Raw genomic sequence first — 27,777 nt, 5'->3', positions numbered from 1 at the left:
GAATTTCTTCAGTCTTGAAATGTCCCACTTCCTGATTAGAATTTGGTGGTCAAAGTTCACTGTCATCACAAAACATGTTTTTGGCCGTAGTTAAACAATTGGTGACCAGATTTCACAGTTGGTCAGACAATAATCTGGTGACACTTCAACTGACCCAAAGGTCACAGTGTCCTGAAAATGACACTGACAACACATTTTTGGTCATAACTCATGAATTGATAATGAAAAAATTTCACAGAGATGTTAAAAGCAATTTCTTTCTCCTCTTTGGTCCCCACCCAGCAGAAGGCGCCCTATGTGGCTGCCTATAACAAAGACAAAAAAAACATAAAATAGACAAAACAGACTTTAGAAACCCCTGGTTTAAAGGGACATGTAGGACATTACACTTTTAGTCACCACCATCAAAAATTCACAGAACGGCTGAGGATCAAACCCACAACCTTAAAACTGAGCCGTTTCATCATATAACATCAGCCTTCAAATGTAAGACATTAAACGTTGTCATCAGTCCTTAATTTTTTAATAAAACTGAGCTATTGAGTTCAATTCAATTCAGTTTTATTTGTATAGCTCCAATTCATGACAAAAGTTATCTCAGGCCAATTTTTCAAAATAGAGCAGCTCTAGACCGAACTCCTTATAAAATTATTTAGAGACCCAACAGTACCACCATGAGCAAGCACTTAACGATGGCAGCAAGGAAAAACTTCCTAGTTCAAAGGTCATGTCAATGAATGATACCAAAAAGCACAGTTCCTGGAAAACAACTTAATAACGTAGACACCAATAAAACCAGAATAAAACGATCATGTGGCTTCATCTTAGCTGAAAAGAGGAAGCATGACTTATTTGAGTCTGTATCACAGTTTTGAACTGATTAGTGTTGAGCCAAGTCTCAGTACTTCAAATCCTTCTGGAAGTAATCGGCTCAACAAGCATCTCTGCAGCTTCATTTGCTTCCACTTCTCTCACAAACACACTTGTTTTATATAAGAGAGCTCAGTAAATCTTTTATTCAAATGTTGCAAATAAAGGGTTTCACCCATGTGTGGACAGGCAAATGTGCACTCAGATTTCCCCTTGTTCTCCCCAGTATGAATTCTCATATGTTGGGATAAATTGCTTTTGACACTGAAACTTGCTTTACAAATTGAGCATGTGAAAGGTTTCTCTCCTGTATGAACTCTTAAGTGTAAGGTCCATGCGGAGTTTTGTGAAAATCTTTTTCCACAGACAGAGCAACTGAAGGGTCTCTCCCTGCGTGGACTTTCACATGTTGTCTAAAGTGTTCTTTTTGAGCAAATCTTGTACTACAGACAGAACAACTAAAGGGTTTCTCTCCTGTATGCGTTCTCATGTGTTGTTACAAAGAGTTTCTGAGCCTGAAATCTGCTTTACAAACTGAGCAAGTATAAGGTTTTTCTCCTGTATGGACGCTTAAGTGTGCCCCCAAAACTTGATCTGCGTGTGAATCCTTTCCCGCAGACAGAGCCTCCGGCTTGAAAACAGCGTCCAGTAGTTTGTGTTGTCGCCAGAGTTCTTCCTCGTACTCCGCTACCGTCCTCTCAAACAGCTCATACGTAACGGGGAAGTTCTTCTTCACGTTTTTTGGAGGATTGCAAGCTCACACCGTACCGGAGTATGTAGAGCAGGCTCTAGTTAAGTTTACATTAATCTATAAAAATAAAATGAAAAAGATTAAACAACACCAACTACATTCTATCAATCCCTTCCTGAACACCTGTGTTCTGATGATTCATCAGAATAAAACATCCCCAAAGTAATCAACAATATAACACACAGCGGCTGCAGCCACAAACACACATATTAAACCAAAGAGCACAATTTTTACAGAAATATATATTATTGCCTACTTCTTCTGTTAAACAACTAGATTATTGTCTTCCTGTATTCTTCTAATTTATTTATTCAATTATTTTATTTTTATATATTTACTTTTTCTTTCATACATATTATAGGCTGCTTGACGCTGTCCTGCTACCGTGTTGAATATATTGTCCTATTGAAAATTAAGCGATCTCCTGTTAGGCAGAAACCTCGGACAGACCCCAGCTCTAGGTGGGTGGCCGTCTACCTCAACCAGTTAGGGTTAGAGAGAGAGAGAGAGAGAGAGAGAGAGAGAGAGAGAGAGAGAGAGAGAGAGAGAGAGAGAACAGAGGTAACAACAGAAGGACAGAGACAGAAACAGAGGTGCTCAACAGTCCGCTATGGTTCAACTTCTTTGTTTCTCAGTTCATAGTAGTCCCACTCAGATACTGTCAATGGCCCCACTGTAACCAGTCCACTCAGCCTCTGTGTCCCACTGTAACCAGTCCACTCAGACTCTGTGTCCCACTGTAACCAGTCCACTCAGTCACTCAGACTCTGTGTCCCACTGTAACCAGTCCACTCAGCCACTCAGCCTCTGTGTCCCACTGTAACCAGTCCACTCAGCTACTCAGCCTCTGTGTCCCACTGTAACCAGTCCACTCATGTGTCCCACTGTAACCAGTCCACTCAGTCACTCAGACTCTGTCCCACTGTAACCAGTCCACAGCCTGTGTCCCACTGTAACCAGTCCACTAGTCACTCAGACTCTGTGTCCCACTGTAACCAGTCCACAGCCTGTGTCCCACTGTAACCAGTCCACTCAGCCACTCAGCCTCTGTGTCCCACTGTAACCAGTCCACTCAGCCTCTATGGAGTGTTTGAGCTGACGTGTGACAGAAACTGTAAGAAAATCCTCAAACACTTCATGGAAAGATGAAATCCTTCTTCTCCTTCTTCTCTGAATTTAATGACAGACAAAAATGAAATTCATAAGCAACATAAGAAATATAGCAAGTGTAGAAATTGCGGCTGTCAGTAATTGGCATTATACATTTGAATCTGTTGGTGACGGAGTGTCTTGGGTGTGTTTGATGTGTGCCATTCGGTGTGCTCACCGGGCGGTGCATTAAATCAACGATTGATTAAGGTACATGCTACCTTTTTAGTAACTACAGCAATGCTAAACGTAACCCACGACGACGTCATCCTTCATTTTAGAGCATAACTGTGGATGGAAGTATGCAGTTTATCTCCATCTACAGAAAGTGCAAATACACATGTCTGTGCTAATAGCAAAGTCTGCGTGAAACCTTAACCTTTGTAACCGGACAGTCACAGGAATATATTTGGAAACTAGGCTTTAATTAACATGGTGTATGGATGGGTTACATACTAAATAAATAAATAAAATAAACCAGTTGTTGTTGACTGATTACTACTTAGTCACTGAAAGTTTTTTCTTCCCTCAATGACTTGGTTTCATTCAGAAGGGTTCTATTTCAGACTTGACTATGGAATGTGCAAAAGTTTGGGCACCCTATGAGTTAGAAAAAGCCTTTCACTGATAAGGTAGGAGCTAAAATGCAGCGCTGCTTTGGCCACAATTGTGATTGTTACAAGAAAGGTTAAAGTTCCAAACAGACGTACCTTTGCTATGACCACGGACATAAAGTTATGTTGGTAGGACACCTGCCCGGATGAGACCGCACCCCCTGACATTCAGCATGTATGTTTTCCAGAGTGACAGCAGAGTGCCTCCTCTCTGGAGCTCTGCTGTCCTGCAGCTGCAAACACACCAGCCGCTGATCAAGCACCCAAGACACTCCGTCACCAACAGATTCAAATGTATAATGCCAATAACTAACACCCAAATTTAACCTTAATTTTTTTATTTTTTTAAAAATTTATTTTTTTTTTTTTTTAAATAAAAAGAAAAAAAAAAAAATAGCTCCTTCCTTCTGTGAGCTTTGTTTTTACTGCAAGTAGTTGCAGTCAGAACTCTTTAACAACAGCATGACAGGATGTAGCACTGTTTGTTGTTTCTGTCACATCACCCACCACAACATCACAGAGTCCTTTTGTTTTTGCACAATTTATCATATATTCACCAAAGGTTTTCTATCTATCTATCTATCTATCTATCTATCTATGTATCTTATTCTATTATACCTGCACTGTGCAATTATCTGGCACTATATATCATATATAACCTATTTCATGTGTGTATTTAATAATCTGTGCAATTATCTCTTTGCAATGTTCCATCAATCAGATCTTTATGTAAATATATAATAAATAAAATAAAATAAATAATAAAAAAAGGTGTATACAGTATATATATTATATACATATATATTAATTATTATTAATTTAATATCAGTTTAAAAGCAATTTATTAACCCAGATGGGAAACTTGATTTGCAGTCAGGGGCACAAACATTAAAAACAAAAACAACATGAGTACAGACAAAAACAAAAGAACCAAAAACATTTCCCAGACATACAATATACAGTAATACAACAACGCAAGCTTCCATAAATTGGTCATCAAACACTTTGTGGTATGTAGTCAGTCTATTTCTTGAAAGAGTACTACAAAAACAATGTCGGACAGTTGACCAATGGATTGATGCATCAGAAACAGAGGTATTGTCTTTTGTTTATTCTTCCGCATAAAATTCACAATAGATACACAAAACCTCCAAACAATCCACTAACACGAGTTACTGAACATTAGCATGTTAGCAAAATCACGCAAACATTTCCTATATGGGTTTTTAATTTGTTTGTTATAACTAACAACAGATGAGTTCATGATCGTGATTATCATGTTGGACTACCCACAGTTGTTCTCATTAGCAGAAACACATGAAACAAGCATAAACGGCTTGTTTTGGGTTCAGTGTACATTTGCAAGTATTTTGCTTTACTTCATGCATAATGACATTTACAGTTGAATCCTTTACAGCTATTGCTACAGATTTAAATAAATTACGGAGTGTTCAATAAATATTTGTTTAATACGCAGAAAAGGGCCACAGGTTGGTCTCTAACCCTGGGCCACTGCAGCAAGGACTCGGCCTTGGTACCTGGGTGCGCTATCTGAGTGCCCCACCATCACATTTAGTTTTCTATTGTTTTACCATTATTTCTTTATTTAATTAGAACTAGTATTTTTGATTTGGAAAAACAGGTGCATGTTACCTACCTACAAATCTTATTGTCCAGATTTTAGAAAACATATTTGTTTGGTAAAGACCCCAACAAATGTCACATCATTATGATTTTAATCATTTGTATTCAGTCTAAATTAAAATTGTGATGGAAAAATGATAATTCCCACACTAATCCTGAATCACATAGCATAGCACATAACATTCTGGAAGTAATCGGCTCAACAAGCTTCATTTACTTCCAGTGCTCTCACCAACACACTTGTGCTTCTTGAAAACATGAAGCCGAGTGAAAGTTTTATCACAAACATTGCAGCTGAATGGTTTCTCCTCCGAGTGGACCGTCAAGTGCTCTCTCAGAAATCTCTTTCGTGCAAATCCTTTACCGCACACTGAACAACTAAAGGGTTTCTCCCCTGTGTGAACAGTCAAGTGTTCTCCCATATCTCCCTTTCGTGTAAATCCTTTCCCACAAACTGAACAACTAAAGGGTTTCTCCCCTGTGTGGACAGTCAAGTGTTGTCTCAGATTTCCATGTAATGCAAATCTTTTACCACAAACTGAACAACTAAATCTTTTCTCCCCTGTGTGGATTCTCATGTGTTGGGACAAATTCTGTCTGTCACTAAAACTGGTCTTACAAACTGAGCAGGTGAAAGGTTTTTCTCCTGTATGAACTCTTAAGTGTGATGTCAAGCTATAGCTTAATGAAAATCCTTTTCCACAGACAGAACAACAGAAGGGTTTCTCCCCTGTGTGGGTCGTCAAATGTCGTCTCAGAGTATCCTTTTGCGCGAACCTTATCCCACAGACAGAGCAACAGAAGGGTTTCTCTCCTGTGTGGACTCTCATGTGTCTCGCAACATGTTCTCTCTGCTGGAAAGATTTTTTACAAACTGAGCAGCTGAAAAGTTTTCCTTCTGAATGAATTTTCATGTGAGTCTTTAAGGAGTGCTTCCGGGAAAATCTTTTACCACAAACTGAACAGGTAAATGGTTTCACTCCTGTTTGGCTATTTGGCTGAGAATCACATTCTGTATCACTTACAGGTACTTCATTGTTTGGCAGAGGGTTTAAACCTGACTGAGGCTCACTGGTCTCCCCCCAGTCACAACTGTCATCAGTCTCAGGTTCAGAGGAGTGTGACGTGTTGTCATCAGTATATGGTTGTAAATGACTATCTGGATCTGAGTACCTGGCAGGTTCTGGTCCTCCACAGTCCTCTCCATTAGCTTCGCTTTTCATTTCATGATTGTTCTTTTCAGTTTGGCTTTGATGAAGCTGTGGTTTCTCTTCATCATCATCAGCATCTTCACTCTTCACTGGGACAGGAGAGAATGTGAATTTCATGATATCAGCCTCCTCCAGCGCTTGAAGCTGTTCTCCCTCCTGATTGGTCCAGAGTTCCTCCTGTTCCTCTTTAATGTGTGGCAGCTCTGGTGGGTCCTCCTGGTCCAGACTGGGGCTCCACTTCTGCTGCTCACAGGGATCCCCTTCTTCACTCACCAACAGCTGCTGGATGTCTGTGGAGAATAATGAAATACATACACATTTCAGAAAATGTCCTTTCTTGTTTAAAGTTAAAAGTGGGTTTTTAAAGGCTCATATAATAATGACTGTCTGGAGCAGGAAAAAAAACAATGGTCCAATAAATCCCTCCAACTCTTTGAATTTAGTAGAAACTGGAACGGTTAGCTTTAAAGTAATAAATGCTTAAATGTTTATATATTAACATACATAAATCTAGAAAAGGAACATCAAACTATCCATGAAAAATCTAACTGGGAGCGATTTTATATTTTGAGTTATTATTTTCTCACACTCAGTAATTCCAATTGAGTAGCCTCATATATAACGGATGCACAAAAATGTACTCTAGCAGTTTAACAATACTCTTTCCTTTGAGCAAGGCAGCTGCTCATGTTATGTCCACATATAAACCCACTAGTGCAGAGTTAAAATAAGCTTCTTCTTCTGGCCGATAATGCCAATATCAAAACAAAGAAAGGTCAGATATGATTCTATTCTACAGGAGATTCAGGAACATGTTTACAGGAGAATGTTCCACACTGTCATGGCTGCCAGCTGATGGGTCTGAACACATTTTGTTTCATCAGTCTTGTGAGCGCAGACATAAATGGTCACTATTTATATCCACTGTAAAGGCTCTCTGATGGGGACGCACGACACATAGGCACCAGTGAATTCTAATGGGATATATAATTGATAATAAGACTTATATTATCATCTTAGCTTTATTGTTGAAATGTAGAAATGTGAAATTACAGATTAATGTATGCTACTGGCCACGAGAAGCAGGTATCAGTTATTGTATATGCACCAGTTACCATGGAGTTACCATGGTGATGTACCCCGTTAAGAAGCAGTACTTCCTGTGGAAGAAGAGGTTTGTTGGGGGGGGGGGAGAATAACAGTGTACTAACCTCCAGGCCGGCAGACAGCGTCCAGCAGTGGCTGTGACATTGTTACAGACGCTCCGTTTGAAGCTGATCTGAGCTCTGTTGCTAACTTACATTACATTCGCGTCCGTCTGTTCCAGCTAGCAAGCTAACGTATTAGCTTCTCTATCAAAGCTACTCCTGCTAGCACAGCTCGCTTCCTTTAGCGTCCCTGGCTAACAGGAGATGAGACTGCTCCACTTTAATGAGTGTATCCATTCTAACAGCTTCCGGTGGTTCGCTCCACTTCCACCGTACGGTAACACACATGATGATGTCATGGGAAAAGTTAGCATGTTTTCGTCATGGGAAGTACAGTTCTTCTTCTTCTGGTTATATTTTGGATGCATTACCGCCACCTAGTGATGTGGAGTGTGAACTAAAGGTCTGTAATATGTTTACAACACAAATAAATACCAGCAAAACAATCAACACAATAGTCAAAAACAAAAAGAAACCAAATGAAAAAAATAAATAACTTATACTAATATTTCTCAAATACTATTCATTTGTCTTGATGAAATAAATACTAAAATACTAAATACTCTAGGATGAGTTTCTTAAAGTTTTAATATCGGTTGGCAATCCAGCTTGGAGGTGCATTACCGCCACCTGCTGGACTGGAGTGTGGGGCGGTACCTTAGCAAGAAAACAAAAACAAAGAAAACAAAAACAATAATAATTATTTAAAAGATGATGTACTTTCCATGATTTCTTTCCAGGTAGAGGACAGTAGAGAGTGGACACAGTCTCCAATGTAATATTGTGTCTCTCATCAGATGCTGATATTATTTCCCTCCTCTCTTGATCATATTTGCTGCAGTCTATTGATACATGTTTGGCAGTTTCCGGTTTATTACAATGAGTGTATAGTCCACTAGGTTGCTTACCTATGATCTGGACCGTGTGACAATCCTGTGTGACCTATTGTCAGACAGGTGATGACTATCTGTCCCTTTGGTCTCCTGCTCTGTAATCCACTAATGCCTGCATGTAGAGTGTAAAGAGGTCTTCCAGTGTCACATAAGTCCCAGTATTTCTGCCAAGTTTTACGTATATATGATACTGTTAAGGCCGCCGCTGGCTGTCGTTTAGTGTATATTCATTGTGGTGTTTCATGTGCGATTCCCTATTGAGGATTGGTCCTTCTGGAGCAGAGACCGCCTACTTCCTGGTTGGTGTCCCCTGGCATCTGTGATTGGTGTGGCTGCGATTCCACCGAAGCTACCAATCAGGAGTCTTCTATCAACCCCAGCTGCACTTAAATAGCTTGTGTGTCCACAGTTCAGGGCGGCTGTGAACTCGCTGTTGGTTGCACACCATTGTACCATTGTGTTAGTCTAGAGTGTTTGTATTTCTTAGTATTGCCTGGCTGTTGTCTGAGTGGATTCAGCCAGTGCTTTTGTAATCTTTGTGACTTGTTTAGTTTGTATAGTGTACCAAGAGTTGGACACTCTTTTGTTTGTGACCTTTTAAGTTGCTCAATAACTGCTAGTTTGTTTTTTGTTCACTAGTTTGTAAGCTTATGGGTGCTGATCTCCTTTTGTTCTTTAGTGTCATTCAGTCATCTTCATTGTGTGTACTAGTTATTTGTCAGCACCTGTATAGCCTCTCTTTTGTTATATTTCATTGTGCAAGCGCACTCTCCTTAGTTAATTAAACACCTGATTTTAACTTGAACCTGTCAATTGTCGCATTCCGTCTCTTTTCCAGTTCCAATTGTATGTTACTGCTCTCCAAATCGAGCCGGGTCGTAACAATACTTTTTTAAAACTTTTTTACTTAGTGGTACTTGTATGTCAATTTGCTGTTGTTTTATTGATTGTTTTGCCAATATATCTACATTTGCATTTTCTTTAAAAATATATATATATATATATATTGCTTTCCAATCTCTCTTAGTGCATTCTTTAAAACTCATTTAAATACTTCTAGGGCTTTCAAATCTTTTAGCTTGAGTACAAATCCAGTCTTAAGTCTCTTTTTGGAATAATAAGTGTTAGGTAAGCATCAGGTTGGAAATAGACACTGTGGAACATGGTTATTTCTAGGGAATGTACTTTGATTATCTTTATTTTAGCTATTTCTGTTTAATACTTACTTTAGTTATCAATAAGATCATGTTAAAAGGAGACAGCTGTGGCTCAGGAGTTCCGTTTCTGGTGAATGTGAGGTGCTTTGAGTGGTCTTGGTGTACTTTGTATTCAGAAAGGCCTCATGAGAGTCTGTCTGAGAGGCGCTGGCTTCTCTATTAGACGTAAGACTGTGGAGTATTTTTGGCCAGCGGTTGTATGTCTCAAAATGAGTATTTTTTAGAATTACAGATAGGTACACTGACTAAGATTGTTTCACTTTTTCAGTTCTGTTTAATACTAATATTTGTTTAACTGACTCAGTTGCCACTGTACCTAACACTCAGTTAAAGTGATCTTTGTTTTTAAAAGCTGCTTTCTGGAACCCAAATAAATGAACATGTCCTAAACTTCAAGCTATTCAAAGTCAACATTTATCTTTACATGCTTCCCTTAGACAGCCACTTTACAACCTATTTCACTGACAGATATGGTTAATGTTTAACACTTAGTCGAGTATACTGGGCGTTTTATACCGGACGCACACAGCCCTCTGGGTGTTTCCTGTTTAAAGCTTAGTTTCATTTCCTCTAAACATTGTGGCACAGGTTGTTTTCGCCTTCTAAACCTCCAGCTGAAGGTAATGTACTAAGTTTGAAAATGTCCCTCTTAATACAAGCTGTCTTTAGTTACAGTAGAAACACCAAAAATCTGCCGCTTGATTCTAAACTCATAACTAAAGCTTGAGTGCTGGACTTGTAACTGGTTGGCTTTGCAACAGGATAGACTGTATAATTAAAAATGGATGTAGTCTCCAGCAGACAGACTGCAGACTGAGAAGTATTTTTGGCCAGCGGTTGTATGTCTCAAACTGAGTATTTTTCTTTGCTTCCTTGGAATCCAAAAAGGATTGTTCTGTTGACTTAGTATCTGATCTGATCTGATATGCTAAGACAATGTTTTGAGAGGGAGGACGGTGGAATAAGTATAGAAATAGAGTTGATCCTTAAGTAGCTGATGGACGCAGCAAGGAGCAGCATTTAGAGGGCAGTGAGGAACTTAAATGTTCTGTTTTTGAATTAAATAAATATATAACTGCATCAGTAAATGTGGAGCTCTTAACACTCCTCTTCCATATTTTAATATTCTTTGTAAGGGGGGGCTTTATTTAGATGGTTAGTTTTAAATTTTGGAAGGATCTATCTTTATTTAGATGGTTAGTTTTAAATTTTGGAAGGATCTATCTGCTTCTATGACTTCCAGTGGTGGAAAGTAACTGAGTACATTTATTTAAGAACTGTACTTGAAATACTTTCATTTAGTATTTCTGCTACTTTTTACTTCTACTGCACTAATAGTACTACAACCCGTAGTGTGCACTGGGGCGCCCCTTTTACCTTACACCACTGCTTCAGATGGTCTTGTGCCTTCTGGGTCAGGAAGGCGCACTGACATTGTTTTTCCCATGATCCCAATTGCTGGTCATCTATTAGGCATATTTAGCTGCAACCGCATGGCCTGACTGGGTGGAATAACAGTAGGATTTTTAATATTAAAGAGCAATTCTTTTTCCTCTAGTCTTTTAAACAATCCAAAAGACTAAGACTTGTGAATAATAATTTCTCAGATAAAACACTGCAGCTCAAAGTGCCATCAACTGTCAGATAGTGTATTTAGTATTGCAGTGATGGGCTGTTTCCTCAATGTCATACACTACAAAGTTTTAACCCCCCTGATTTTTTCACATTTCCTCCTGTTACAGTTTCAGAATTGAACTTAACAAATATGTTTTCTTTCCCATTACTGACACAGTAAATTCAACACATTTATGACCTAAAACATACTGATGTTTCTGGATTTATATTGGAAGGTATGAGGATGTGCTTTCGGTCAGATGAACACAGACACAGCAGCATCCGTCAGAGGTGGAGTGTAGATGGAGCCACCTGTGATGGCACCCACAGACACTCAAATCAGGCATGCCCTTAATTCTGCATATGTTTAAGCATTAATATAATGAAAACAAGTGATTTATATAAAAATTCAGCGTGACGTTACGATAGGTCCACTTTTGCCTCAAAGTTGTGATTTCATGATGATTTTATCTTACTCGTACAGTATTGTTTGGAGTCAGCAGTCCTGCTAGCATGGCTGAAAACTACAGCACAGTCTTTATTTCAAGAACTCAAAGTTGGTGGAACAAAAGCTAATGGAAAATGGGTCTGAACGAAGGAATTTTGACAGTGCATTACCATCCTGCTTTAACATTTACAGTTTCAATTTAGAGGTGCTTTTACTCAAAGATGGAGTTCTTTAATTAAAAGAAGCGTAAGCAGTGCAACACTTTAAATCAGATTGAGTCCAGCTCATATAGTAGCAGTAGAGGCTCAAACTAGTTTACTTCTGTGTCAGTCAGTCAGAATTTCTGTTGCTACTCTGATACATTTGTGTTACAACTTTCCTTTAGGTTGATATTACTGCCTGACTTTAGCAGGAAGCCACAATGAAGGTAGCGGACCTTTTGAACACTCTTGAGGATTTAACTGACGAGGAATTCAAGGACTTTAAATGGTATCTGAAGCAGCCTGACATCTTGCAAGGTTACACAACCATCAAAGCATCCAAGCTGGAGAAGGCAGAGAGGCGGGACACAGTGGATCTGATAGTGAACACTTATAAAGTTCACAAAGCTGTGGAGGTGGCCAAGAAGGTTTTAGAGAAGATTAATAGGAATGATCTGGTAGAGAGTCTGTCAGATGCCAGCGCAGAACTAGAAGGTCAGTCACATTTTTTTATTTTCTTTGTATTTTCAGATTAAAATTGGAGGTCCGACCTCGATATTATAAAAAAGTGTTTAGGTAAGTTGAGGACAGTTTGTGGACAGTTTTATTAACTCCATGGTGACTTCAAATTAAAAAAAATGTCCAGACTGTGACGACTGTTTTCATGTCAGTAAATTTAATTGTAACAGTACACGTAATATAAAAAACAAATGCTGTTGCTGTTGCTCACGTTTCAGTAATTTATCAATAGTTGAAATGTTTCTATGCTATGATATAGTCACTTGTGTTTATAGTTTATCACATACTATGTGATATACTATATTATTATTTTATACTTTGAATGATTTAATTTACTCCCTTTTATTAAAATTATTAATATTAATAATTATTATTAATTGTACCTAGAAATAAAGATTAATTGGTGGAATTAAACAAACGTAATGATGAATAATAAATAATATGTCAAATTGAAAATATAACACACACATACACTTTCTCTCTATTTCTCTCTTTCTCTCTCTCTCTCAGTGTCAGTGGATGTCAGTGACGTTGGACAGACTTCAGAGAACAGAGGACCTTCCTCCTCTCACTGCGAAGGTAAACCTTCTGTGTATTCTCTGATATGTATGGAAGCCCTGAAAGACATTGTAGTTTTTAAGTAAAAAAAACAAAACAACTAAGTGTGAGTAAGTTTAACTTTCTCTGTGAGACATTATGACTCCATTATAACTGAGTAAAAGCAATCAATAGTAGTCAAGCATCAGAGTCCTAAAAAGCATTGAATAAAGAGGCCTTGGTCTTAAATTCATTTGTAAAGGTTGTGTTTCTTGGCTGCCATAGACAGTAACATAGGTTATACATTTCTTTGTGTGGCTTTTGGAAGACGTTACACGTAAACTAAAGTGGGATTGTAGTGTAGTGGATTTTTCTGCAGGAGGCTGTTCAGTCCTTTCAGTCCTTTCATGAGACCTGTAGCAAACACTGTCACTACTGTTAGTTACAAAGATACACAAATTAGCAAAGAGGCTTTTGAGACAGTTAGCCAACTTAAACAAATAAAAATGAAAAAGGCAGTGAAATTTATGTTCATCAGGGCACCAGGATATTTAAGGTTTTGTTGCATTATTTCAAGGAACATTAAGTCTCTTAAGTCGTCATTATTTATGCAGTACAAAAGTAAAATGGGACTCACTTTATGGATCGACCAACATAAGTGGCCAGAGGAAGAATACCAGCTCTCACCTGTAAAACAAAAGATCTTTGACTTCTAGATGTAACATATACAGTAATTCAGGGCCCAAATCCTGTATATGTCCTTAAGTTTGGCTTTGACAAAAATTGAGTAAAGCTGTTTCACCCATGGAGACCTGTGTGTCTGATAATCCATCCGTCATTTGCCTGTGATTCATCTTGGCAAGGCCATGTAAATTAATTAATTATATTATTCTATGACTGTGAAAAGGTACCCTGAGCAAGTATAAAATCAGAGGTAGCACTGGCAAAAGTGTGTTCAGGCTGAATGGGAGACAAGTTTTTGAGGATGAAGACGTGTCTCTGTTTTGTGTTTGTTCAGGAAGTAATTCTGGAGTTTGTCAGCGTAAACTAAAATATAACCTGAAGAAGAAGTTGCAGTGCGTGTTTGAAGGGATTGCTAAAGCAGGTAACCCAACCCTTTTGAATAAGATCTACACAGAGCTCTACATCACAGAGGGAGGGACTGGAGAGGTCAATGATGAACATGAGGTCAGACAGATTGAAAGAGCACCCAGGAAACCAGACAGACCAGAAACTACAATCAGACAAGAAGACATTTTTAAACCCTCACCTGGAAGAGACGAACCAGTCAGAACAGTGATGACAAAGGGAGTGGCTGGCATTGGGAAAACATTCTTAACACAGAAGTTCACTCTGGACTGGGCTCAAGACAAAGCCAACCAGGACATAGAGTTCACATTTCTATTCACCTTCAGAGAGCTGAATGTGCTGAAAGAGAAAAAGTACAGCTTGGTGGAACTTGTTCATCACTTCTTTACTGAAACCAAAGAAGCAGGAATCTGCAGGTTTGAAGAGTTCCAGGTTGTGTTCATCTTTGACGGTCTGGACGAGTGTCGAATTCCTCTGGACTTCCACAACACTGAGATCCTTACTGATGTTACTGAGTCCACCTCAGTGGATGTGCTGCTGACAAACCTCATCAGGGGGAAACTGCTTCCCTCTGCTCGCCTCTGGATAACCTCACGACCTGCAGCAGCCAATCAGATCCCTCCTGACTGTGTTGACATGGTGACAGAGGTCAGAGGGTTCACTGACCCACAGAAGGAGGAGTACTTCAGGAAGAGATTCAGAAATGAAGAGCTGACCAGCAGAATCTTCTCCCACATCAAGTCCTCACGAAGCCTCCATATCATGTGCCACATCCCAGTCTTCTGCTGGATCACTGCTACAGTTCTGGATAATGTGCTGAAAACCAAAGCAGAGCTACCCAAGACCCTGACTGAGATGTACATCCACTACCTGGTGGTTCAGTCCAAACTGAAAAATGTCAAGTATGATGGAGGAGCTGAGACAGATCCACACTGGAGTCCAGAGAGCAGGATGCTGATCCTGTCTCTGGGAAAACTGGCTTTTGAGCAGCTGCAGAAAGGCAACCTGATCTTCTATGAATCAGACCTGACAGAGTGTGGCCTCAATATCAGAGCAGCCTCAGTGTACTCAGGAGTGTTCACACAGATCTTTAAAGAGGAGAGTGGACTGTACCAGGACAAGGTGTTCTGCTTCATTCATCTGAGCGTTCAGGAGTTTCTGGCTGCTCTTCATGTCCATCTGACATTCATCAACTCTGGTATCAATCTGCTGGCAGACGAACAATCAACCTCCCATCAGTCTGAAACAAGAAAAGATGAATCAGCAGTCGCACACTTCTACCACAATGCTGTGGACAAGGCTTTACAGAGTCCAAATGGACAGTTGGACTTGTTCCTCCGCTTCCTCCTGGGACTTTCATTGCAGACCAATCAGTCTCTCCTACCAGGCCTGCTTACACAGACAGGAAGTAGCCCAAAAACAAATCAAGTAACGGTTTGGTACATCAAGAAGAGGATTGAAGAGACTCCTTCTTCAGATAAAAACATAAATCTGTTCCACTGTCTTAATGAACTGAATGATCGTTCTCTTGTGGAGGAGATCCAAAAGTCCCTGAGTTCAGGAAGTCTCTCCACAGATAATCTCTCTCGTACTCAGTGGTCAGCTCTGGTCTTCATCTTACTGTCATCAGAAAAACATCTGGATGTTTTTGACCTCAAGAAATACTCTTCTTCAGAGTTGGTTCTTTTGAGGCTGCTGCCAGTGGTCAAAGCCTCCAAGAAAGCTCTGTAAGTGTGTGAAAATTTTGATCATCATCCGAATGCATTAAATGTGCCTTTATTGATTTAACTGCTTATTATTTCCTTTCCAGACTAAGTGGCTGCAACCTCTCAGAGAGAAGCTGTGAAGCTCTGTCCTCAGTTCTCAGCTCAGACTCCTGTTGTCTGAGAGTGCTAGACCTGAGTAACAACGACCTGCAGGATTCAGCAATGAAGCTGCTGTGTGCTCAACTGGAGAGTCCACGGTGTGCAATGGAAACACTCAGGTCAGATTAGATCATAATTTGTTTCAAATAATTTAAGTTATTTCTCCAAACTTCAAGCTCCATTCAATTTGAACAGCCACTCTAATGTCAGGATTTCTGAATTTCTCCTGTCAGGATTTCAAATTCCACAGCACAGAAAATGTTTTAATTTTCAAATATTTTTTGAGGCCGAGAACCTTATTTTAGAACTTCTTTTTACTAATTCAGTCAATGTTCTACAACATGTTCAGAGTAAAACAGCAAGGATTTTAACATGATCTCAAAATATATTCTATTTTGTGTCAGCAAATGTCAAGAATCAACTATTTTAATGCAATTTGTCATCTTGTTCATTATTTCCTATTTAGACTGGGTGGCTGCAACCTCTCAGGGAATAGCTGTACAGCTCTGTCCTCGGTTCTCAGCTCCCAGTCCTCTAGTCTGAGGGAACTCGACCTGAGTAACAACGACCTGCAGGATTCAGGAGTCAAACTGATGTCTGCTGGATTGGGGAGTTCACACTGTACACTGGAAACGCTCAGGTTAGATGCAGTTTTTCCTGCATTGTTTAAATTGGTTCATTTATCTTAAATGGGTCACTGTGGAGCCCCGGAGTGGCCATAGAGAGAACATTTCTTTTTTAAATATATATTAAAGGTTATGGTTATATACCATACCATAAGGCTGCTGCTGTCAAGAATAAACTATTTTAACACAATTTGTCATCTTGTTCATTATTCCCTCTCCAGACTAAGTGGCTGCAACCTCTCAGAGAGAAGCTGTGAAGCTCTGTCCTCAGTTCTCAGCTCAGAGTCCTGTTGTCTGAGAGAGCTGGACCTGAGTAACAACAACCTGCAGGATTCAGCAGTGAATCTGCTGTGTGCTCAACCGGAGAGTACATGGTGTGCAATGGAAACACTCAGGTCAGATTAAGCCATAGTTTGTCTCAAATTATTGAAATTATTTCTCTGAAGTTCATGCTCCATTTAGTTTAAACCGCCGCTGTCATTTCACTAATGTTGGGTTGGAGTTGGGCCACAGACTAAGAAAAATGACAGTTTTAGTTTACCCAAAACTAGCAGATAGTTCGATCAGCGTTGGTTTATCAAAGACGCTAGACGCTAATTGAAATACACTGCCCGTTGTCTATCTGGAAGTGACTGTTGTTGTTAATACAACACCACAGTGATTCAGTCTGGATCAGACTGGCCATTTTAAGACAAGTGTTATTTGCTTTCTTGTTCATTATTCCCTCTTCAGGTTGAGTGGCTGCAACCTCTCAGAGAGAAGCTGTAAAGCTCTGTCCTCAGTTCTCAGCTCCCAGTCCTCTAGTCTGAGAGAGCTGGACCTAAGTAATAACGACCTGCAGGATTCAGGAGTCAAACTGCTGTCTGCTGGATTGGAGAGTCCACACTGTACACTGGAAACTCTCAGGTCAGGATCCATGTCCATGTTCTTGTCAGATGATTGCTTTGCATGAGGATCATTGTCTTCTTGTGTTTGTGTCTTGAATTACTAAATGCAACAGATGATTTTAAAGTTTTATTCCAAATATGGTTCTGGACTGAAATGTAACTAAATGCTTTGCCTCCTTGATGCCAGTTTTTATTTTTGCTCTGATCAAAAGGCAGCTTTTTTGGTCCTGCACAAAGCCCTCACTTCTCCATTTATCCAGACTTTTTGGTTTGGGAATGATGACCCTTTTTATGCTAAACATAAAAGGCTAAACATTAAAATTCTACCATTTTCATTGTAAGCATGCAGATGTTTGCATTTCGCTCAAACTCCTACAGAGCTACTAGCATGGTTGTAGACTATTTAAGTAGGTAAGTAAATCTCAGTAATAAGATATATATTAAGGGCCCTGACTGCAAATGCTTTGTCCCCTTTTCATTTTTAGCCAGACTTCTGGAGCAGACAAAAGACCTTACTAGCATGGTACGGTACTAATAGGTCAGAGATATAGCAGAGGGAGAGACTGAGAGACTCTAGAGCCTTCAAAGTAATCAGTAAAATCTTAAAAATCAATTTTAAAACATACTGGTAGAGGCTAAAACAGGAGTGATGTGATAATATTTCTTGTTTCTATTTAAGAGCCTGGACGTTCTGTACAGTTTGGAGTTAATCAGTAGATTTTTGGTTCAGGCAGGTAAAAGTAATCCAGGCGTGAAGAGATGAAGGCATGGAAAATGGTCTCTGTGATTGGATTTTTTAAAATAAGTAGTATTTATTTCTTCAAGACAGTTTCTGTCCCTCAGATGATGTGCTATGTGTGTTGTTTTTGTGTTTGCAGACTGTCAGGCTGTATGATCACAGAGGAAGGCTGTACTTCTCTGGCCTCAGCTCTGAGCTCCAACCCCTCCCATCTGAGAGAGCTAGATCTGAGCTACAATCATCCTGGAGGATCAGGAGTGAAAATGTTGTCTGCTGGACTTGAGGATCCACTCTGGAGACTGGACACTCTGAGGTATAAGAGGCCTGCTGGTTGGAAAACAGTGCATGTTGTTGAGTGTCTCTAAAATAAGTTCCACCTTAAATACCTACAGCAGTAAAATTCAGCTGCTATGATTGGTGAAACTACACTGATTGGTAAATGGTAAATGGTAAATTGACCTGTACTTGTAAAGCGCCTGTCTAGTCTTCCAACCACTCAAAGTGCTTTTACATGGCACATTCACCCTTTCACACACATTCACTCAATGATGGTAAAGCCCATCGAACAGAAACTAACTCATTCATACACATTCACACACCAATGCAGGGCATCGTGAGCAATTCAGGGCTGAGTATCTTGCTCAAGGATACTTCGACATGTGGCACCAGGAGTTTGGGGTCCCGATTAGGGGACGACCCGCTCTGCACCACAGCCGATTTTGGTCAAAATTGAAAGGTCTTGCTGAATTAATAGGTTTGTTAAATTTGAATGTTGAGTGTTGTGATGTTGGCATCGCAACTTCTTGGAGGGACTGATTAAGGGTTTCCCTCTCTTTCACACATACCTACATGGCACATTCTCTGAGAGTAGTTTAGCAGGCTGGATGCATATACTGTGTATAAGTGCATGAGAATGATGTAATGTCTATGTTGAATGCCAAACTGGGATATGCTGGTCTGACCCCCCTTTCTTCTTCTAGGATGGATCCTGGTGGAGCCCAATGGTTGAGACCAGGTCTGAGGAAGTGTAAGTTATTAATTTGATTCATGAACTCAAAGCAGCACACATTCAGCCATCACTCAAATATCTATCAGTAAATGAACAGATGATAGATCAATAACTGGAGCTGCACTGTGTTTCATTCTCTCCATCAGATTCCTGTGAGCTCACACTTGACACAAACACAGTACAGGGAAAGATTGAACTGTCTGGCAACAACAGGAAGATGACATTTTCGCCGATGGATCAGTCATATCCTTATCATCCAGACAGATTTGACCGCTGTCCTCAGCTGCTGTGTATGAATGGTCTTACTGGTCGCTGTTACTGGGAGGTTGAGTGGAGAGGAGGAGTTTATATATCGGTGAGTTACAGAGGAATCACAAGGAAGGAAGGAATTATTAAAGACTGTTTGTTTGGATATAATGAGCAGTCCTGGAGACTGAGCTGCTATGAAGATGGCCGTTACATTGTAAGGCACAATAACAGAGTGACAGCCCTCTCCTCCTCCACTGTCTCTAACAGAGTAGCAGTGTATGTGGACTGGCCTGCTGGCACTCTGTCCTTCTACAGAGTCTCCTCTGACACACTGATCCACCTCCATACCGTCAACTCCACATTCACTGAACCTCTTTATCCTGGGTTTGGGCTCAGTTGGTGGTCTGGTTCCTCAGTGTCTCTGTGTTCTCTGTAGGAGGGAGAGGCTCCTCCTGTTAGAGAAACATTGTCACTGCTGGACAGAGGAGTTCAGCCTGTATTAGGGTTGGCAACCGAAATTCAGTGCAAGTGGTCTAAAGCTCCCGTTCTAGCAACACCACCACTCCCTCTGTGCTCTGAGAGCTCCAAGTCTGCTAATAGGACCATTAGCTACTGAGACCCGAGAGAACGGAGATGCCTCCTGCACATGCTCTTGCTGATGTCTGCCATTATGTCTGCAGACAGATCCCTCTGTGTCTAGACTGCAGTAAATAAACACCTGATTTAAAAAAAAAAAAAGTATGTGGCTAATAATACAATATTGGATTTGACCTCTCCTTATTTCCATCTAAAACAACATGTTTATGTGGCACTGGTTGTTTCAAAGGGCAGGAAAATACGAGAACGTGACATCTGATTCCCTGAATTTGCTTTCCAAAGAGCCCATACCTCAGGTGGCATCTATGAACAAATCATATACAGATGTACAATATTTACCCCTCAGACAACCATATCTTTCATAGGGTGCCAGATGCTACCAGTGGCCTAAAGACTAAAAGTATGTATGCCCCCTGCCAGCATGAGCGTAAAAAGTCTCTCAGGCGTTTCTTTGCTAGAGACTGCTGCTGCTCTATTCCTCTCTGTCCTTCCTCTTCTTCCTCTGTCTCTGAGTCTTCTCAGGGAGAACTGGAGTCAGAATGGTTGGAGGAGCAGAGCTGGAGCCTGCAGTGGGCACCATCATACCTGATGCTCCTTCTATCAGAGGAGACGGTGTGGTTTTCTCCCTCTGCTCCTGTCCCATGTGGGTGTGTCAATAGTCATGACATAATGGGTGGTATTTCATCTTGTTGTCACTGGCACCTTCACCAACACGTAGACATCACGACAGCTCCTTTCTCAAACCCAGTACTTTCAGCTGTGCTGTAGAGCATATATACAACCTTCTGCATGATTTGCCACAAACTGCAGCTGTAGCATCAATGATCTGCATCAATAAATAAACTATTTCTAATGGAGTGGAAATACTTGCAGTATCTTTTTTTAAATGTATTATTCAGTAGATTAAAGGGAGGCAGCCTTATATAAGTGTAAGAATATAAGCTTATTAAGGTGATGGTCTGCAGACATACATTTGTTGTGTAAAAAAACATTTATAGTATTATTTGAATATTTTTACAAAGACACAGTGTGGCTAGATTCTGAATATAGATACATTTACCGATCCACTGTTTTCAGTTGCAATCTGATTGAAATCATTGAATTTGGATACCTGTCGATACCAAGTACCAATCCAATACCAGTGTTTAATTAATGAGCTGTATTCCTCACTGTGAGGGACTGGGATCTTTAATGTGTAAGGCTTGACTTTAATATTGCTTTCCTAACTTTGTAAAGAAATTGTAACAAATAAATACATAGCTATACATTTACTGCATTGTTATTTGTTATTAAAATAATTCATTGTGCACCAGCAAACAATGTGGATGAATAAAATCACAAGTAGTATAACCAAGTAACTTGGAAAAAAATTAATATTTAAAATAAACAAGAATCAAAGGTCTCAGTAAATGTTTATTTTTTTTTAAATTTTAATTCCAATACAAAAATATAATAGACCAAACACTCACAGTAAATACAGAGATGGTGTGTTTTAACCGATGTGCCTTCTTCTGGAGCTCAGTGCAGGATGTGGACGCTGTTGTCTTTTTACCTGTCTCTTGCAGAACAAGATGTAGGCCTACTCCTGCCGCTGCTCACACACAGACTTAACGGTTGTTTCATTGACCAATGAGTCAATGAAGGCGAGCCAGCGGTCAGTTGTTTCAACGGTATTCTTTTAGACCCTCTGCTGTCTATGCTCAATCACTCATTTGAAAATGGTATCCTTCCTCAATCTCTTAGGGAGGCCAACATCTCTCTCATTCTTAAAAAAGGAAAATGCCCAGATAGCTGCGCCTCATACAGGCCAATAGGCAAGGCGACCCCCTTAGCCCCCTGCTCTTTGATATTGCTATCGAGCCGCTGGCCCAGGCAGTAAGGCAAAACACTTTAATTCCTGGTATCTTCGTTGGTGAAAGGGAACACAAAATTACTTTATACGCGGATGACATTTTGATACATTTATCGCGACCCCAAACATCTGTTCCCTGCCTGATTAAGGTAATTTCGTCATTCAGCGTCTTTTCGGGATATAAAATTAACTTTGCAAAATCTGAGGCTTTGCCCCTGGGGTCGTTAACACGTGTTCCAGATATGGCTGAGCCCTTCCCGTTCCGCTGGTCTCCCACCGGTTTCATTTACTTAGGAGTGCATTTTACACCCACTTTTGGTCAGATGTTTAAGTCCAACTCCCCCCCCCCCTCTTGGATACCATAAGGGCAGACTTAGACCACTGGGCCCCTCTCCCGCTTTCCTGGCTGGTAGGGTTGCTCTCATAAAAATGAACGTCCTGCCTAGACTGCTATACCCACAGCAAATGATCCCTATCTTATTATCCAGCAAGGTTATTAAGGTGCTTGAAGGCTGGCTAAGCTCCTTCATTTGGAGTAAAAGGAAGCCCCGTCGCAAGATGACAAAACCTCAAATGGCAGGTTGTGATGGAGGGTTAGATGTACCAAATCTCAGATTTTGAGATTGCAAGCTGGCGCAACTGTGATCCAGCCTCGATTTGGCATGATATTAAATCCTCTCAGTCGAAGTGTCCCTTGCTGAATTTATTGTTTATGAATAATCCTGATTCTGTTAAAAAACATTGCTCTAACCCTATTACTCTCAGTACCATCAGAGCCTGGAGATCCATTCGCTCTATAGAAGGCCGGGCTCAGTTATCATCTCCTCTCACTCCCATTCTTGATAACCCGGACTTCCTGCCAGGCTGTAAGGACCAGGGCTTTAAAGTGTGTAACCGCGCCAAATCCATACAGTTCAGGATTGTACATCGAACGCATATAACACCTGTTGTCAAGAACAAATTGGACGCTAATATTTCCCCGCTTTGCTGGAAATGCAATTCTGAGACTGGTAATTATATTCACTGCCTCTGGTCAAGTGTGGAGTTACAAAGGTATTAGTCTAGTATAGTGAATGAACTGACTGCTATCTTTGGTGTCCCAATACGGATGGACCCTATGTGCCTGATACTTGGTCTCCCGGATGGTCGGATCACTGACAGCAAACAAAAGAGACTTTTCAATATACTGACTTTTGCTGCTAGAAAGAACATCCTACTCTTCTGGATCAAGAATGTTGCTCCGACAAAAAAATCATGGCACAACATTGTTATGGACTGCGTTCCTAGTGAATACATCACGTGCATGCTTCACTCCAAAATAGATGCTTTCTATAAGGTATGGGACCCTTACTTGCAGCATATTGGGCCCACGCTGTCATCCTCCTTGCTTCGTGGATTTCCCAGATCAGCCTAGCCGGTCTCTGTGACTTTGTTTTAAATGCTCACTGTCTAACGAGCACCTTGTAGCCTTGCTATGTTTGTATGCTCTGTATTGATTCTCATCTGGATACTGCTTGTCTTGTTGCAGGAGATTAATTTACTTCTTTCTTTTTCATAATTGTTTTCTATTTACTGTACCCACATGCCCTTATTCTGCTGTGTTATTTTCTGTCATGTCTTAGCAGTTCTGTGTGTTTCTGTGTTAAAAAGAAGAAAATGTAATAATAAAAAAAAAAAAACACTGGTGTGATCTCCCCTGCAAAAACTTTATAAAATTCCCCTGGAAACCCATCTGTACCAGGGGATTTATTATTTTTAAGATTTTTTATAGTATCTTATATTTCCTGTAATGTAATTGGCTGTACCATTTCAGATGCTTCTTCTGCTGATAGTGATGGTAGGTTTAATTTTTTAAGAAACGCCTGAGTCCTATATGAGTTTAGCTCAAAGTCGTTGTATACGTTTTTATAATATTTTGCAAAAGCTTCCGCTATCTCTGTTGGCTTTACCATAAGTTGTTTGGAAATGGGATATTTTATTTTTGAAATTTTGCTAGAAGACGACTTGCTCTGTTCCCCATCTCATAATATCTTTGACTTGTAAGTAGTGTTGCTTTCGTCAACGAAAATTATGACTAAATATCGTTGTCAACTAACCTTTATCATGTGACGGAAACGAGACGAGACACAACATAAATGGTGGTCATGTGATGAAAACTATAATCAAATACATAATGCAGTATTGTTGACAAATAAAAACGGGACTAAATGTGGTTTGCGAAATAAAAACTCTTTCGTTGACCAAAACGAGACAAGACGAAATGTTATAACGTTATTTCGTCTCGCTATTATTATTATTATTTTGCAATATTTCTGTTTCCTGAGTCTCGGCTACGTCACTTCCTCAATCTCCACTCACAGCATTATTTAGAAGATGCAGCTGCTGTGGGTTAACGTTAGTCACAGACACACACATTTTATTTACACTTTTTTATTATGTCATTGTAGCTCGAGCCATCAAGCACCTTGTTTCTCTTTAAGTTAAACTTGAATGTAATGTCAATTTTTTCTGGCATTGTCATTTGAAGCTATTTTATTTATTTATTTTATCTAAATGTATGTGTGTGTACTTCTTACATGTTTGGTAGGTAAAATAAATATGTTGTAAATTCAAATCAGAGCGTCTTACGTGTCTGGAATTGAATGTATTCTTGAGTCTATAAGGTAACAATAATATAATAATAAGATAACCTTGTTTGACTTGAGACATGGGTGACTTAAAGAAAATTTTGGTTGGTACTTGTACTATATTAACTGGGTTAAATAGAATTGCACTACTAAAAAGAGACTAAAATAAAATTTGTATTTACTAAAACTAGGCTAAAATGTCATCAGTTTTCGTCGACTAAAACTAGACAAAAATAGTCATGGATAATTCTGACTAAAATAAGACTAAAATGCTCAGACTTTTAGTCAACTGAAACTTGACTAGACTAAAAAGAGTATAAACGTGACTAAAACTAATAAAAACTAAAATGACAGTTTGACACAAAGACTAGACTAAAACTAAAATTAAAACAGGCCGCCGAAAAAAACACTACTTGCGTAGAGCTCTTTCTGCTTTGTTAATAATTTGTCTTATCTGTGTCTATTTTCTTTCAGTTCTTGGAGTATGAAGTTATTTGGTGTCCTTTTATGTTCTAATTCTAGATCTCTGATTTTGCTCTCTAGTGCCTTCTGTTGTTTTGGAGGATCCTTTCTTAGCCTAGAGGTTATTTCTATAATTTTCCCCCTATCACTGCTTTCCCCACATCCCAGAGAGTTGCTGCTGATACTTCGCCATTATCATTTATTTCCAGATATTCCGTTAGATTTTCTTTTATTTCCTTTACTACCTTCTCATCTGATAGGATTGACACATTTAATCTCCAATATTTAAAAAAAGATTGTTTATCCATTGCTACAGTTAGAGTAATGGGGGCGTGGTCACTTATAGTTATTGGCTCTATACCACATTCCACAACTTTGTGTATATGTTGACGTGATATACACACAAAAAAAAATCTATCTTAGAATAACTACCGTGTGGGTTTGAATAAAATGTAAAATCCTTCCCTTTAGGATTATTGTTTCTCCATGGATTACCTAACTCTTTAATAACATCATTCAATACTCTAGATTTTCTTGAAGTCAGCCCTTGTTCTGGTGGTAGCCTGTCTAATTTACCATTCTGTACCATGTTGAAGTCCCCCCTATCAGTATCATCCCCTTTGCGTTGCTTGAAATAACATTGGCTATATTCTTAAAGATGGTTTCATTTTCCTCATTCGGGGGAAACGTTGAGTACTGATATAGTCATATCTCCTATGGAGCCAACAACCATTACATATCTTCCCATATTATCTTTTATCACTGACTCGACTGAAAATGGTAGGGACTTATGAATTAATATGGCTACACCCCTTTTCTTGCCATATGAAGCATAAAATACTTGATTTACCCATTCTCTTTTTAGTTTTTTATATTCATCATCCACCAAATGTGTTTCCTGTAGTAGAGCAATCGAACACTGCAAGTTTTTTAGTTGGCTCAATATCTTCTTCCTCTTGATAGGATGATTTAAACCATGGACATTATAAGACACAAGTTTTAGCCTATCCATATCAGTTTCTGTTTCAGTTCAAGACGAAAGCCATTAACTCCGCACCTCACATAAAACAAAACGACTGTGCACAAAATTACACAGCGAAAAAGATCAATATTAAGCATCTCCTTCAGAACTATCATACAATAACAAAAAAGTGTGACTTCCAACTGTCCCATCACCAGAGAGATGTGGTGTATTCTCTCTGGGAAAATAGCACTAAGTGCACCTGCAACTTCCAAGATGTTATGTAAAGTTGCTGCTTACTCTAAATGACCATAATTTCGCTCTCTATAATCAATATTTATGTTGATTTATCTAGGTAGTGATACCTAGAGCTAGTCAAATGATTAAGTTAGAGCACTTAATTTAAAGTTCAAGTTAAATCTATTTACATAAATATTCAATGTGCATTATATTACGCATATATTTAAGTATGTTCTAAGACTTGTATTTATTTATGCGTTTATATTTATCTATTCTTTGGTCCTTATCATACTTATCATATTAATGAGTTCACTGGATGATTGCTTGTAAGTCCGCCTCTGTGATGAGTAGCTGCCTCTTCTTCGTCCTCTGTCCTGTGGCTGTGGTCCAGTTGTCTTCTATAACCATCCTCTGTAGTCTCTCTCTCTCGTCCTCCTCCACGTGGATCCCCATGTCCTTCAGCAAGGTGCAGCTTCCTCCATGAGTGTAGCGTACGTCTTTGACCCCGAGTCCAGAAACACTTTGAGCTATGCAGGATATGGGGACTGTGCCTTCACATTTTCCTCTTCCTCTGTATCTCAGTCATGTAATCTTGATTGAAGTAGATGGTTTGTCCCTCACATGCTTGCTGCATTACCTCCTCTTTCATCCGTGATGAACGAGCGGTGTGCTCTTTCAATGCGAATGTCCGTGTCATCTGGGATTTGTAGTGATGAGTGAATAAAATCAGTTACAAATTTTATGATGTCGTTTTTCTCAGAGCCTTCCGGTATGCCATGTATCCGTATATGATTGCGTCTTGATCCAAGTCCTCACACTTTGCCGCCAACTTTGCCTCCTGGTGAAGGAGAAAGGCAACCAGCCTTTCCAGCCTCGCCATCTTGTCCTCCGTGTCTCCCAGCCTCTCTTCCATAAGTTCCACCTGTTGCTCTAACGCGGTTGTTTTTTCCACAAGTTCCTTTATGTTGGTCTCTAGTCTAGCCAGGGCATTTTTATTGTCAGTCGCTGCCTCTGTGTGCTCTTGTCTCAGCCTGCGTAATTCTGCCATTATTACCGAGTCCTGTTCACCTCCGGCCTGCATCTTTCCTGGTGTAGCTCCTGATGGCATGTCGGTACATCCAGTATTTGTTTGTTCTTTTTTGTTAAGCCTCCCTTTTCGGTCCATCTCTCCCTATTTACTTTCTTTATCAAATGGTCGTGAATTCGGTTTTTTCAAGAGCTAGTTTTTACGCTGCCTCCTACCACATGTCGCCACCGGAAGTCCATTAATATTAATTTTTTGACTCACTTTCTGCAGCTGGCCAAGTTCACCAAACTCAGGAGCCTTGGCCTCGACCGCCTTCTTAAAAGAGTGCAGGAGCTTTCTTCTGAGAGTCTGTGGAGATGTGAACGTAATTTTGTTCTCCAGGTTTGTGGAGGACCTTGAGAGTGAGTAAGTGTGTGTGTGTGTGTGTGCACGCACTGCTGTACCTGATCAGTTGGGCCTCAGGCACCGAACTCCAGACCTGCTCCTGGCTGCTGATGTCCCTAATGAAGTCCTCCAGCGTTAGGAGACTCTGCAGGCACGAGTTCATGTAGCAGGTCTGCGCGATGTTTGGAAACCTGACAGACAAACACAACCAGTCAAACACACGTCAGCATCATCAGTTCTTCACTTACCAATCACAAACTGCAGCTCATTCTTCACACATTCACATCT

General features: G+C 39.9%; 2 protein-coding genes across 6 annotated transcripts; one reads left to right on the top strand and one right to left on the bottom strand.

The window, feature by feature from the left end:
- Positions 1-4,209: 4,209 nt before the first annotated feature.
- On the bottom strand, positions 4,210-7,958 carry LOC127358555 (gastrula zinc finger protein XlCGF57.1-like). Its single transcript, XM_051391709.1, has 2 exons — positions 7,451-7,958; positions 4,210-6,529 (listed from the first exon to the last, which is right to left on the bottom strand). The coding sequence occupies exons 1-2, from the start codon at positions 7,488-7,490 to the stop codon at positions 5,238-5,240; spliced, it is 1,332 nt and encodes a 443-aa protein (XP_051247669.1). The 5' UTR covers positions 7,491-7,958; the 3' UTR covers positions 4,210-5,237.
- Positions 7,959-10,115: 2,157 nt separating this feature from the next.
- Positions 10,116-24,402, top strand: LOC127358543 (NACHT, LRR and PYD domains-containing protein 3). Of its 5 annotated transcripts, XM_051391678.1 has the most exons (12): positions 10,129-10,177; positions 11,408-11,514; positions 12,005-12,314; positions 12,849-12,917; positions 13,894-15,691; positions 15,775-15,948; positions 16,296-16,469; positions 16,677-16,850; positions 17,188-17,361; positions 18,221-18,394; positions 19,062-19,108; positions 19,237-24,402. In XM_051391678.1, the coding sequence occupies exons 3-12, from the start codon at positions 12,041-12,043 to the stop codon at positions 19,773-19,775; spliced, it is 3,597 nt and encodes a 1,198-aa protein (XP_051247638.1). In that variant the 5' UTR covers positions 10,129-10,177; positions 11,408-11,514; positions 12,005-12,040; the 3' UTR covers positions 19,776-24,402. The 5 variants fall into 5 exon arrangements, with proteins under 5 accessions (XP_051247639.1, XP_051247638.1, XP_051247640.1 ...); XM_051391679.1 differs by lacking the exon at positions 11,408-11,514 and having other exon boundaries at positions 10,116-10,177; XM_051391680.1 differs by lacking the exon at positions 10,129-10,177 and having other exon boundaries at positions 10,762-11,514.
- The last annotated feature ends 3,375 nt before the right edge of the window (positions 24,403-27,777 follow it).

Source organism: Dicentrarchus labrax, unplaced genomic scaffold (genome assembly GCF_905237075.1).
Source record: "Dicentrarchus labrax unplaced genomic scaffold, dlabrax2021, whole genome shotgun sequence".
NCBI classification, from domain to species: domain Eukaryota; kingdom Metazoa; phylum Chordata; class Actinopteri; family Moronidae; genus Dicentrarchus; species Dicentrarchus labrax.
This window is presented reverse-complemented; position numbering and strand designations above follow the sequence as displayed.

What these genes read in the sequence shown, in the direction of transcription:
- LOC127358555 (XM_051391709.1), bottom strand. Translation starts at nt 7,490, where the DNA reads ATGTCACAGCCACTGCTGGACGCTGTCTGCCGGCCTGGAG. An exon ending in CGCTGTCTGCCGGCCTGGAG is followed by an intron (nt 6,530 to 7,450) that starts GTTAGTACACTG and finishes TATTCTCCACAG; the next exon opens with ACATCCAGCAGCTGTTGGTG.
- LOC127358543 (XM_051391679.1), top strand. Translation starts at nt 12,041, where the DNA reads ATGAAGGTAGCGGACCTTTTGAACACTCTTGAGGATTTAACTGACGAG. An exon ending in TGTGCAATGGAAACACTCAG is followed by an intron (nt 16,851 to 17,187) that starts GTCAGATTAAGC and finishes TTCCCTCTTCAG; the next exon opens with GTTGAGTGGCTGCAACCTCT. An exon ending in TGTACACTGGAAACTCTCAG is followed by an intron (nt 17,362 to 18,220) that starts GTCAGGATCCAT and finishes TTGTGTTTGCAG; the next exon opens with ACTGTCAGGCTGTATGATCA.